At 33.9% G+C, this 9,882-nt stretch overlaps 2 protein-coding genes across 14 annotated transcripts; one reads left to right on the plus strand and one right to left on the minus strand.

The window, feature by feature from the left end:
* LOC110825986 (uncharacterized) lies at window positions 1–5,164 on the minus strand. Of its 12 annotated transcripts, none has more exons than XM_088223041.1 (10): window positions 5,006–5,154; window positions 4,555–4,645; window positions 3,827–4,365; window positions 2,504–2,889; window positions 2,067–2,316; window positions 1,633–1,798; window positions 1,440–1,542; window positions 1,188–1,316; window positions 681–896; window positions 1–505 (listed from the first exon to the last, which is right to left on the minus strand). In XM_088223041.1, the coding sequence occupies exons 3-10, from the start codon at window positions 4,056–4,058 to the stop codon at window positions 227–229; spliced, it is 1,761 nt and encodes a 586-aa protein (XP_088079167.1). In that variant the 5' UTR covers window positions 4,059–4,365; window positions 4,555–4,645; window positions 5,006–5,154; the 3' UTR covers window positions 1–226. The 12 variants fall into 12 exon arrangements, with proteins under 12 accessions (XP_088079167.1, XP_088079166.1, XP_021912237.1 ...); XM_088223040.1 differs by having other exon boundaries at window positions 3,827–4,406; XM_088223045.1 differs by adding an exon at window positions 614–680 and having other exon boundaries at window positions 366–505; window positions 774–896; window positions 3,827–4,406; window positions 4,555–5,156.
* Window positions 5,165–6,928: 1,764 nt separating this feature from the next.
* Window positions 6,929–9,543, plus strand: LOC110825989 (uncharacterized). 2 transcript variants are annotated; one of them, XM_022056552.2, is made up of 4 exons: window positions 6,929–7,166; window positions 7,287–7,375; window positions 7,924–9,112; window positions 9,205–9,543. In XM_022056552.2, exons 1-4 carry the CDS (start codon window positions 7,080–7,082, stop codon window positions 9,262–9,264), a joined length of 1,425 nt encoding a protein of 474 aa, XP_021912244.1. In that variant the 5' UTR covers window positions 6,929–7,079; the 3' UTR covers window positions 9,265–9,543. The 2 variants fall into 2 exon arrangements, with proteins under 2 accessions (XP_021912244.1, XP_021912245.1); XM_022056553.2 differs by having other exon boundaries at window positions 6,936–7,166; window positions 8,128–9,112.
* The last annotated feature ends 339 nt before the right edge of the window (window positions 9,544–9,882 follow it).

The raw sequence follows: 9,882 nt of genomic DNA on the forward strand, positions 1-9,882 counted from the left end.
TTACCAACTGAATTAATAATATAACCACTAAAACTCTATATAAGTGAGTCCAAAATGTATACATATATCATGAATTTATTACTTGTATCTTTATTATCATTCCATTATCCATCATATACAGAGGTTGTATACATATATACCACCCACAGCTATTGCAAAAAGGATAGGCAGAGAGACTCATCCTGTCCTAAAACAATTGCTGTACCTACCCTACATGTACCTCAGTCTACCAGAATCTGTCCTTGTTGACACTCAAGTATCCGGCCATCACCTTCCCTCCGGTGTTCCTCATGCCGTCTATGAGAAAGCACCATGTGGAACCTAATGCTCCGATGAAGAAGTCTGCATCAGCTGCCATCAAGAAATTTACAAGGGGATAGTTTGTGCTCGTCTCTCGGCCCAGACTTGCTTCGTATGTTGCCATTGTTATGTTTCCTACTTGTCGTCTCACCTTCGTGTAATAAAAGTTCCAATGTGGGTATTGTTTTGTTTTGTCAATGACCTCCTGTAATTTCAGTTGATCAGATTGTTTGCGTTACGAGATAAATGGGAACCTATATAATGGTTCAGCGTTAAAACTAAGAAATTACTAGAAATTGAATGGAAAACAAACCAGACACGTGGTTATGTTCGATAAAACTAACGTTTTAGACCAAATGCAGCCTGATATAATCGCTAACCTGCATTTCGGTAGAGAGCCAGATGCTATTAAGCTGGGGAAAGCGCGTTCTAATTCTATCAGCAAGATGCATATATTCTTCAAATTCAACTACCTTCATTTCGCAAGCTTTGTCTCCCATCCTTACATGCATGCTTAGCAATGGCCTTGGAATCCATGGTTTGTGATTTGACCATACAAATTCTTCGATATCTGACCTTACCCTGTTTTCACCTTCCTGTCACGAGGAACTGAATTCTTATCAAACACAATTATATGGATGTAACTCATGCTATTTGCAAGATTGAAAGAGAAGAAAGGGAAGTTCTGTTTTGAATTGTAACTATCAAGTAAGTATATCAATGGAACTCCATGAAGATTAAAACAAAGTTTCCCAGTTACTGATTATCATATATGGACTCAAACCTATTATCTCTCTGTAAGAAAAGTAGGAAACTCTACTTGTGATTCACTATACTTAAATATAATGTTAGATTATTTGTATGAATCCGAAGTAAAGGGGACAAACCTTTGGCCACCGCCTGTCAAGACCTGTCACGACCATTTTGGCAGCTTCCTTTCCGAATGCAGCATGGCGAGCCTTGTTCAACAAGCCACATGTGTACTCGGTTGGAAATCTCATCAAGTAGCGTACAGCCTGTGAATTGCGAGCAAGTTTATGATCCGATCATTAAAATCACAAGAAAGTTCCCGTTATAATTTTCAGAAGAACACATGGTCGATGCTATTTCTAGTTCCTCAAAGATAAATTTCAAATTACCTGTGCTCTCCACCATCTCCTATCCATTTTCCGATGAGAGGCAAGCAAACTTCCATTTATTTCTGTTGTTGGCTGCAAATAACTCCAAGGTTCACCCCATTTCCTGAATTTAGAAATTAAGACAAAGATGATTCGAGCTTAAATGGTCTCAAAGAGCAAAGCAATTTAACTAGCATACGGCACAATTTCTTACCTTGGAGTATGTCCAGCCCATATTTCTTTTGAACTATAACTGTCTTTTCCTTTGATAATTCCCTTTTCCCATGCTTCTTTACTTCCCATAAGCTCAAAAGCACGGTCTTGGCATTCTTGAGATGTTTCTGGAAAGAAGTAGCAAGACCAACTAGAGCGAGAGGAACCTGCAGAGGCATACATAATTAATATATATCAGTATCGACAATAAAGTTTCTGAAAGATACATCATAACTCCAATGTTAAGTCTTTTAACATACTAGACTTTAAGTTGCATGTTCGACTCAGATTGAACTTTCATATTTTAACTTTTGAAATAATTGCTCATAGTCAATTACTTCGTGGACCCAGTAAAAAAATTGAATCTGCGACAATTAAGTACTAATAAATCATCCGAAGGAAGTGTAATTGCTTATATTTACATGACGTTTATACCTTTACAACCATCATGGTCAGCACGATTGTAGTACTTCGTAACAAGGACTCTTTTTTCGTTTATTGCAATAGCAAGAAGGCCACACATTCCTGCAATCTGGGCTCCGATACCAAAGCCAGGTAATCTTTCCCAGTCAGCCACAAGAAATTTTACATTAGGATCTCTGCAGTTCACTGGATGCTGATGGATCCATATATCGCGCTGCACTTTCCTAGTTAGTGGATAATTTTCTTCGTCTGATCCACTAACCTGCGAAAGATCATACCTTTCTTAATCATATAAATAGGAAGTAGAGAAATGCACAAGAACATGTAGATACATCACTTATCCATGATCCATCTATAAATTCATTGCCAAATCTAAAATGCATCAGTTTTCTTGGGTAATAATGTACGATAAATGAATTATTAATGACTTCTACAACTCCAAAACATACCCAAGGAGGATAGGCACCCTCGGACATAGCTTGCTGTCTGTAATATCGAAGTTGTTCATTATTCATGGTTGTTGGATGCAAGTCAAGAAATCCCTTCCAATTTGTCCAAGGAGCGAAGCTCGAATTCTCCACACGGGTATCAAGGCGTTTATTTATCTGTACATTTAGTTTGCAATTTTCCAAATGAGGAGCTTGTGGTACATTAGATATTTCCAGTCCAAATTTCTCCAACAACTCTTTTTCTCCATTTCCTGATTCAGCCAATAAGGCTTCCCAAGTGGAAGAAAGCAATGAAACTCTATCCTCCTCGGGTTTACTTTGATTCGATTCCATCAATCTCTCTGTTCCTTTTAGGTTATATTTGCAGTTTGTACTAGCAACCATATCTATAATTCAATACATGGAAACCCAATAAGCTTTTGAATCAAAATAAGTATTAACTAGTGTCCTTTTCCTTGATGGCTTAGATTAACAGAAGGCAGAAACAATTGCTCTAAATTTCATAAATTACTAAATCCTAATCATTAAGCATGTACAAATGGCTTTAGTTGACAAGATTAAGGACAAACAATGCGAAGTATGATTTACAAAAGAAGCAAAAAAAGATCCTGTCAAAGTCATCAGTGAAGTAATCCACAAATGTGCTTCATAAGCCATATTCCTACTTTCAGTTGCTTCAAATACACACAATACTTTAGTCATTTCCAACATTTTGACCAAACTCACTAAACCTTAATCAATAAATTCTTATCTTTTTTTCTTTAATAGAAAGAGAACCTTTAATGACAAGTTAACTTCTGATTACGGGTATGAATCAATAGAATTTGGGAAGCATCCATTCAGAATTTTCCAGCAGATAAACTTTTGTGATTTTTTAAATGATCTTCATCCTCCTATCGATTACAATAAGTTTCAATTTCAAAAAGAATTCCACAAACCAAGTTTATTTGTTTCAAACATAGCCAACAATATGGTAGACGATAACCTTTGGATTGTAAGCTTGTTTCTAACCGAACACAATCAAAGATTTCAGTCTAGAGTCTTCAATTTTTTGTACAAGGTAGCTGTAATTCCTGACATCAACGTGAATTCTCTAATCTTCATCTAGGATTTCCTTCTATATGTTATAGGAATAGAGAACAAGAACCATAAGTAACAGTAATCAAAATCTAACCAGAATATAATTCAAACTGAAACCATAATTAGAAATTGCAAATTATAGATTCAACATTGGTACTGAAACTAAGAAAAGAAAGGAAAAGGCATGGCAAGAGAGCAATAGGGGAACAAGAGACAGGTAAGACACAGGTTTCGTTAACTCACTGATAATGCGTGAACTCGAATTCTGCGGCGAAATCCCGGTTGAAATGGAACCAAAAGAAATCCCACCAAACTCAAAACTACCAAGTGAAGTAAGAGCAGCAAGAAAAAGCGATGTGAGACAAATTCCACAGAGGAAACCCACCACACAAATTTGGCAAGGAAATGAACTGCCCATCTGCAGAGCTTTCTGGGAAACGACTCTCTCAAGAGATTTCTGATTCGCTGATTCCATTTTCCTTCCAAATTTTCCAGGAAAACAATACAAAAGAACCCAGAAAACAGCTTTTGATTCCTTCCTTTTTCCTTTATCAATCTGTAAATTTATTGCATGCCAAGTTGCCAACCAACTAACAGGTAGAGTCACAGGAAAATATGCCAACTTTTTTCTGTTTTTGTATATGTGATTTTATGTTTCTTACAAGTATTTCAAGATGAAATAAACATCACCCAGAAATGGTCACTCTCAAAATTTCGGCCATTCATTTCACCTTTTAAGAGCTTTCTTAATCTTTGTGGTCCAATTTCCATCTTCCAATCAGCTGCAAAATAAAGGGAAATTCTCATCACAGTTCAAGCCACGCTGTAAAAGAAAAGGAAAAGAAGATTAAGCCATAAGCAATGAAAAATTCCAAAAAGAATTGTAGAAAAAGTTGGATTTTTTTTTAAAAAAAGAAAGCTTCAGAATGTCCAGAATTTCTAAGATAGAACACATAAAAATAAGAACTTGCCTCAGCCCACTTGAAACAAGGACGCAACTATTCAAAAACAGTGCAGGTAAAGCCTTAGAAACATATTTTTTTGACAATGAAAGCACAATTTCTGCAGGAAAAGATTAGTCTGAAATGAGAAAAATGAGCTTTCAACTCGAAGGCCAAAGCCAGTATTAGAGGTCACAGGTGCCACAGCATGCAAAAGGAAACATGCCACCAAGAACAGAAACTAGTAAGAACCCACCAAGAAAAAAGGGCAACTTTCTAAAATAGATAAAACAATCCATTTTTAAAATCATGGTGAAAAACCCAGAATAGGATTGTTCTTTTTTTTTTTATTCCTGGAAAAGAACCCAGAAAGTGGAAAGAAAAGGAGATGAGAAAAAGTAAGAGTGCAATAGAGCATTGGGAAACCAACCATGGGGCTCACTTTCTCAGGAAACAAACAGAAAAGGAAACAAAATACAACCTCTGACTTGCTACAGATAATCACTCATTTTGCTTTCTACAAATTTGTTCAACTTGATATTTTGAAAGCTGTGGAATTTGTCTACATGAGTGAAGCAGTGAAGAATTGGGGTTTGGTAGAGAAGCAGAAAATATTCTCTCCCCTTTCTCTTCTCCTCTTTTGTGGACCCTTCACTCCTTTCATCATCATCATCATCATCATCATCACAGCTGTCAGTTCCCGAAAAGGGCTAAGTTACAAACATATTAAAAATGATAATTTAGTATTAAGAATATTATTTATATATATATATATAACAATTATAGTTTATGTTTCGTAATCATACATTATTTATTTTAATCTTACAAAAACGTGGTAGTTAGTTTATTAGTTCTTCAATTCTCACTTCACACTCCACGTCTATTTTCATAATCTTAATCAAAGATCATATCTTTTTGGAAGAATCAACCAAATACTATAGATGTTAAAAATAAGAAGAAGAAAATCTAAAACTTAGTCCATGACACACACATATATATATATATATCTTTTAGTTCTTGTATTTAACATTTTAGATCAATAAGAGAAAATATACTTTAAAAATATATGTAACTATTAAAATAGATATATGAATTGTGCAATTTTGTTCATAATTTTGTTTTTCTTTTACCCTGAGACTGCAGAGATTTTTCTGTAAATTTAAAGGAAAATTAAACATATTAAAATTTACACATGTAGCAAATGAAAAGAGTAATTATTTAGTAATAATTAATTATTATTATTTTAAGAAAATAATTATTTATAATAATTATTATTGTACTTATGACTAATAATTAATAATTATTGTGCAAAACAATAAAGGTTTTTTTTTTTTTTTTTTTTTGTCTTTTGTTTTTTCTTTGAGACTAAAGATGAAGAATGGCATTCAACTAGACAAGGACATACAATTTCTGCCTCAAAAGACAAACTTTAGCATCAAGAGGTTCTTGAGCAATAAATTATATATCTAGTTTATATAGTGCTATGTTTGTCGAAGTATGAGCAATTAGAGCTTGTCACTAAAATATCCTCGGAGGGAATAGGGTTAAGTGGAGCGAAAAAGGATTTTTCATGATACGAGAAATAAAAATTATTAGTCTCACACGAAGTTTTTGAACGAGTGATTGTCTGATAATGAGTAAAAAAATATATGTTCTTATAATAAACAAAATATATCGAACTAATAATTCATTAGATATTTTTTTATAAATGTAAACTAAGTATCATAAATAAATTATTTCTGATTGTTCAGTTATTTAATAACCGAAATTATTTTTTGATAAATGACTACTATGAGTCAGATTTAATAGAATTTGATCAATTCTTTTTCTTTTTTACTGTTAAAGTGAAGAACTGAATCAAAAACTTTTTTTCTTTATCATTAATCGAATCATTCTTTATCATAATTGTAGTTTATCATTGATTCAACCACCGCTCGCGTCTTTTCTTTTTCTTATTAATGAATAGTTCTAATTATAATTTTTAAAAATTTAAAATATAAAAATAATATTATATAATCGAGATAATAAATGAAAATCATCGACCGAGAAACTAATTTTTTATTGAGAGAAAATTTTTCATGAAGGGAATTCCAAGAATATTTGCTTAGTAATAAATATATTTCAAACAATTTACAAAATAAAAATGGCTTAAATAGAAATATAGCTCATATACTAGGTTTTGTTTCTACTTTGTTTGATTGATTAAGACTCAAAGTGGAGTTCCTTGGAGGGATAAATGCAATCTGTATGTGATGTGCACGACAAGAGGTCCATGTGTTTTGATCACGACCGTTGATTTTTTAGTTTATATATATATATATGTATGTATATATAAGCCACTTCAATTAATAGCTTCTACGATTGAAGCGGTAGGCCCATGATTGATCAGAGCTGAGCCCAATCGAAATTCAAATGCAACTCTCTAACGGTCAAATTCTTGTCCTTGAAATTTTCTTTTCCTCATTTCACTTTCTCGTCTCAATGAAAAGACCATTTTCAAATTTCTATAGATTAAAAAGCTAACAACTTTTCAAGCAAAGTCTACCTTTTGGATTATGATGGGTTGCCTTTCTGCTTGTTTCTCTTCTTCCAAACAGAAAAAACGCCGTCATTTGGTCAATAAATCTGCGTCTGTACACCAGGTTTGTTATTTCTTCAACCTTACTAATTATGGGTTTCTCTTCTGCCAAAAAAGAATTATGGGTTTTTCAAATTTTTGATCTTGAGGAATTAAACAATCTGAAATCACGATTTTTTTGCAGAGGAGTAGAGCTGGTGAAGAAGCTCTTCAGGCTGCTAAATCCACAAAAGAACAGATCCAACAACCCATTAATCCCATCGCAGAATCCGAGTATGCTACTGTCTTGAAATCTATGGTTTCTGGTATTTTTTTTGGTTACTTGTTCTGTGTATTTGACGTTTTCTAGGGTTCAAGGTTTTTCTGCTAGTTCCTATGAATTTTGGGTTTTCTCTTTTACATTTAAATTGAACAAATCCAAATTTGAGTTGAACAAATCCAAACGTTGTTTGCAGCTTTCTCAAGTCATTTGTCTGATGCAGTTGTTAAACAACTGACATTTTAGTTCCAATTATGAACATCTTTTCAAAATTAGTGCCAGATAATGAAGATCTTTTTGAAAAGGACCAACCGATAGTGATTGAATAAATTCTTCAAATATTTTAATAATTATTTTTAGTTTTTCATTTGTAACAGTTCAGATATTGAGCATTCAAAATAGGAATTTAATTTTCTTTTTTTTTTTTGTATAAATAACTGGTTTTAAATGAAGGAATATACACCTAAATTTCCTCCCAAATCTTTCTTTTTTATTTCTGTTAGCTGCTCTGTTTTTGAACCCAACAGCTCAATTGTATGTTTACTTTTGCCAACTTGTATAGAGAAAAGCTTGAGGATCCAATTAGTTGCGGTACTGAAAAGAAAGTTAGATTTAACTTGAGTCTCAAAGCCAGTGAGGAATTTCCTACAGTTGGGAAAAATGAGGAGGAGAAGAAGAGTGAAAAGAAAGAAGAAACGCCAGAAGAAAGCAAATCACTTTCTACTTCCAATTTGTTAACTCTATTTTCTCATCCTCCAAACAATAGGTACCAAAACTGTGCAAGCACTGATGATGATGAATATGAAGATCTGGACTTGGAAGAAGAAAGTAGTTTAGATGATGGTTGTAATGATGATAAAGATGGTGATGACTGTAAGAAGTTTGTTCCAGAAGAATCATCGGAATCATTATTTTCATTGTCAATAGAGTCGAGGAAGCAAGTTTCTGATGTTGAATTGGGTGAAAAGGAGGTTACTAGTAGTCCAGTGCCAAAATGTAGTTCTCCTGTTGCGGAACTTAAGGTGATTGAGTTAAATCGAAATGCCCCGAATAGGAATCACTTTGTTGATTCAGTGTTCAACCCAGTTGAAAATGTTGAATTGGGTGAAAAGGAGGTTTCTAGTCCGGTGGCAGAATGTATTTCTCCTGTTGCGGAACTTCAGGTGATTGAGTTGAATCGAAATGCTCGGGATGGGAATCAGTTTGTTGATTCAGTGTTGAACCCAGTTGAGAATGTGACTCAATGGAAAGCAATCAAGCCAAAAGCACTAACACATTTGCAGTCTCAGGAAAAGGAGAATATGTACCCGGAGAATGCTTGGTATGGTGATGCCACTATTGAACAGCCTAATTTTAAGCACTCGACTCGGAAAACAAACCTGGGTTCTAAAGACAAGAAACTTTTAGACCAGGAAATCACAGTTGATACTAGTCTTTCGACCTGGTTGGTTGAAACTGAGGTTACACCTTTTTCTGAGGCTAGTACAAATTCTGTTGGGAATTCACCTTCCATTGATGCAAAATCACCAAGAAATCACGAAGACAGACCCATTTTAGGAGCATTAACCATGGAAGAAGTTAAACAACATTCTATATCTACATCTCCAAAGAGATCAAAAAATTGGAGTCCTGATGAAACACCCATCATAGGCACTGTTGGCAGCTATTGGAGACATACAGGGCAGACCCCAAATTCAGATTCAACCTCTTCTAGTAAAGGAATGTCAAAACCTAGCAGCAGAAATAGAAAGGTATCATTCTAAGTAGAAATGCGTAGATGAATATGGAATTATTGATGCATAAGCCAAAGCAGAAACTGATACAAATTCTTTTGCTTGTACAGGATGGAAGAGCCAATTGGGATGCTACCAGTTTCAAGACAAGGTTGGATCAAGAAGTTTAGCTTGTCTTTTCAGAGTGTTTGATTTGCAGTTCCAAGATTCTAATAGGTTTTGTGCATAAGCATGCAAGTTCCAGTCCTTCCTAGAAATGTTATATAGCTTCTAGAGATGGCTTGTAAAAGCTCGGTGATACTAATGATAAAAGCTTATATGATAAATTTTGCTCGCTAGAAACAAGCTCTGAGCAGAAAAGCTTTTTCCATGACTTGTTATCCCCATGGCTGGATGGTTTGCGGCTACAAAATTCTTTCACTCATCTGTTAGATCTTGATTTTTTAAAATGTCTGCATTGTCTTATGAGTTTTCCACTCAGAAGCAAAATTATTGAGAGACCTATTCACAGTAAATACTTACAGATCTCATTTAACATATAACACCATTTAAACCACTTTAAATAAAAGTTACAAACTTATTATCTTAAACTAAATTAAAAATATTTTAAGTATGACACAAGATTGACCCATTTTAAAAATGTCATATATTTACTATCTTGAGTTAATTAGAGATATTTTAAACATAACACAAAGTCCATACATTTCAAAATTAGATTTCTTTAGATGTTTTAAACATAACATGAAATTACAACCACGTTTTGCAAGGTATTCCAAATGATGACAAAA

The sequence above is a fragment of the Carica papaya genome, chromosome 6, assembly GCF_054855325.1.
Source record: "Carica papaya isolate Zhongbai chromosome 6, ASM5485532v1, whole genome shotgun sequence".
Taxonomy (NCBI): Eukaryota; Viridiplantae; Streptophyta; class Magnoliopsida; order Brassicales; family Caricaceae; genus Carica; species Carica papaya.

Excerpts from the sequence above, each read along its gene's own strand:
- LOC110825986 (XM_022056545.2), bottom strand. The coding sequence starts at position 4,058 with ATGGAATCAGCGAATCAGAAATCTCTTGAGAGAGTCGTTTCCCAGAAA. Across the intron at positions 2,890-3,826 it reads TTCGAGTTCACGCATTATCA|ATATGGTTGCTAGTACAAAC; the intron begins GTGAGTTAACGA and ends ATTGAATTATAG. Across the intron at positions 1,317-1,439 it reads GGAGATGGTGGAGAGCACAG|GCTGTACGCTACTTGATGAG; the intron begins GTAATTTGAAAT and ends CGCAATTCACAG.
- LOC110825989 (XM_022056552.2), top strand. The coding sequence starts at position 7,080 with ATGATGGGTTGCCTTTCTGCTTGTTTCTCTTCTTCCAAACAGAAAAAA. Across the intron at positions 7,376-7,923 it reads AATCCCATCGCAGAATCCGA|AGAAAAGCTTGAGGATCCAA; the intron begins GTATGCTACTGT and ends CAACTTGTATAG. Across the intron at positions 9,113-9,204 it reads CTAGCAGCAGAAATAGAAAG|GATGGAAGAGCCAATTGGGA; the intron begins GTATCATTCTAA and ends TTGCTTGTACAG.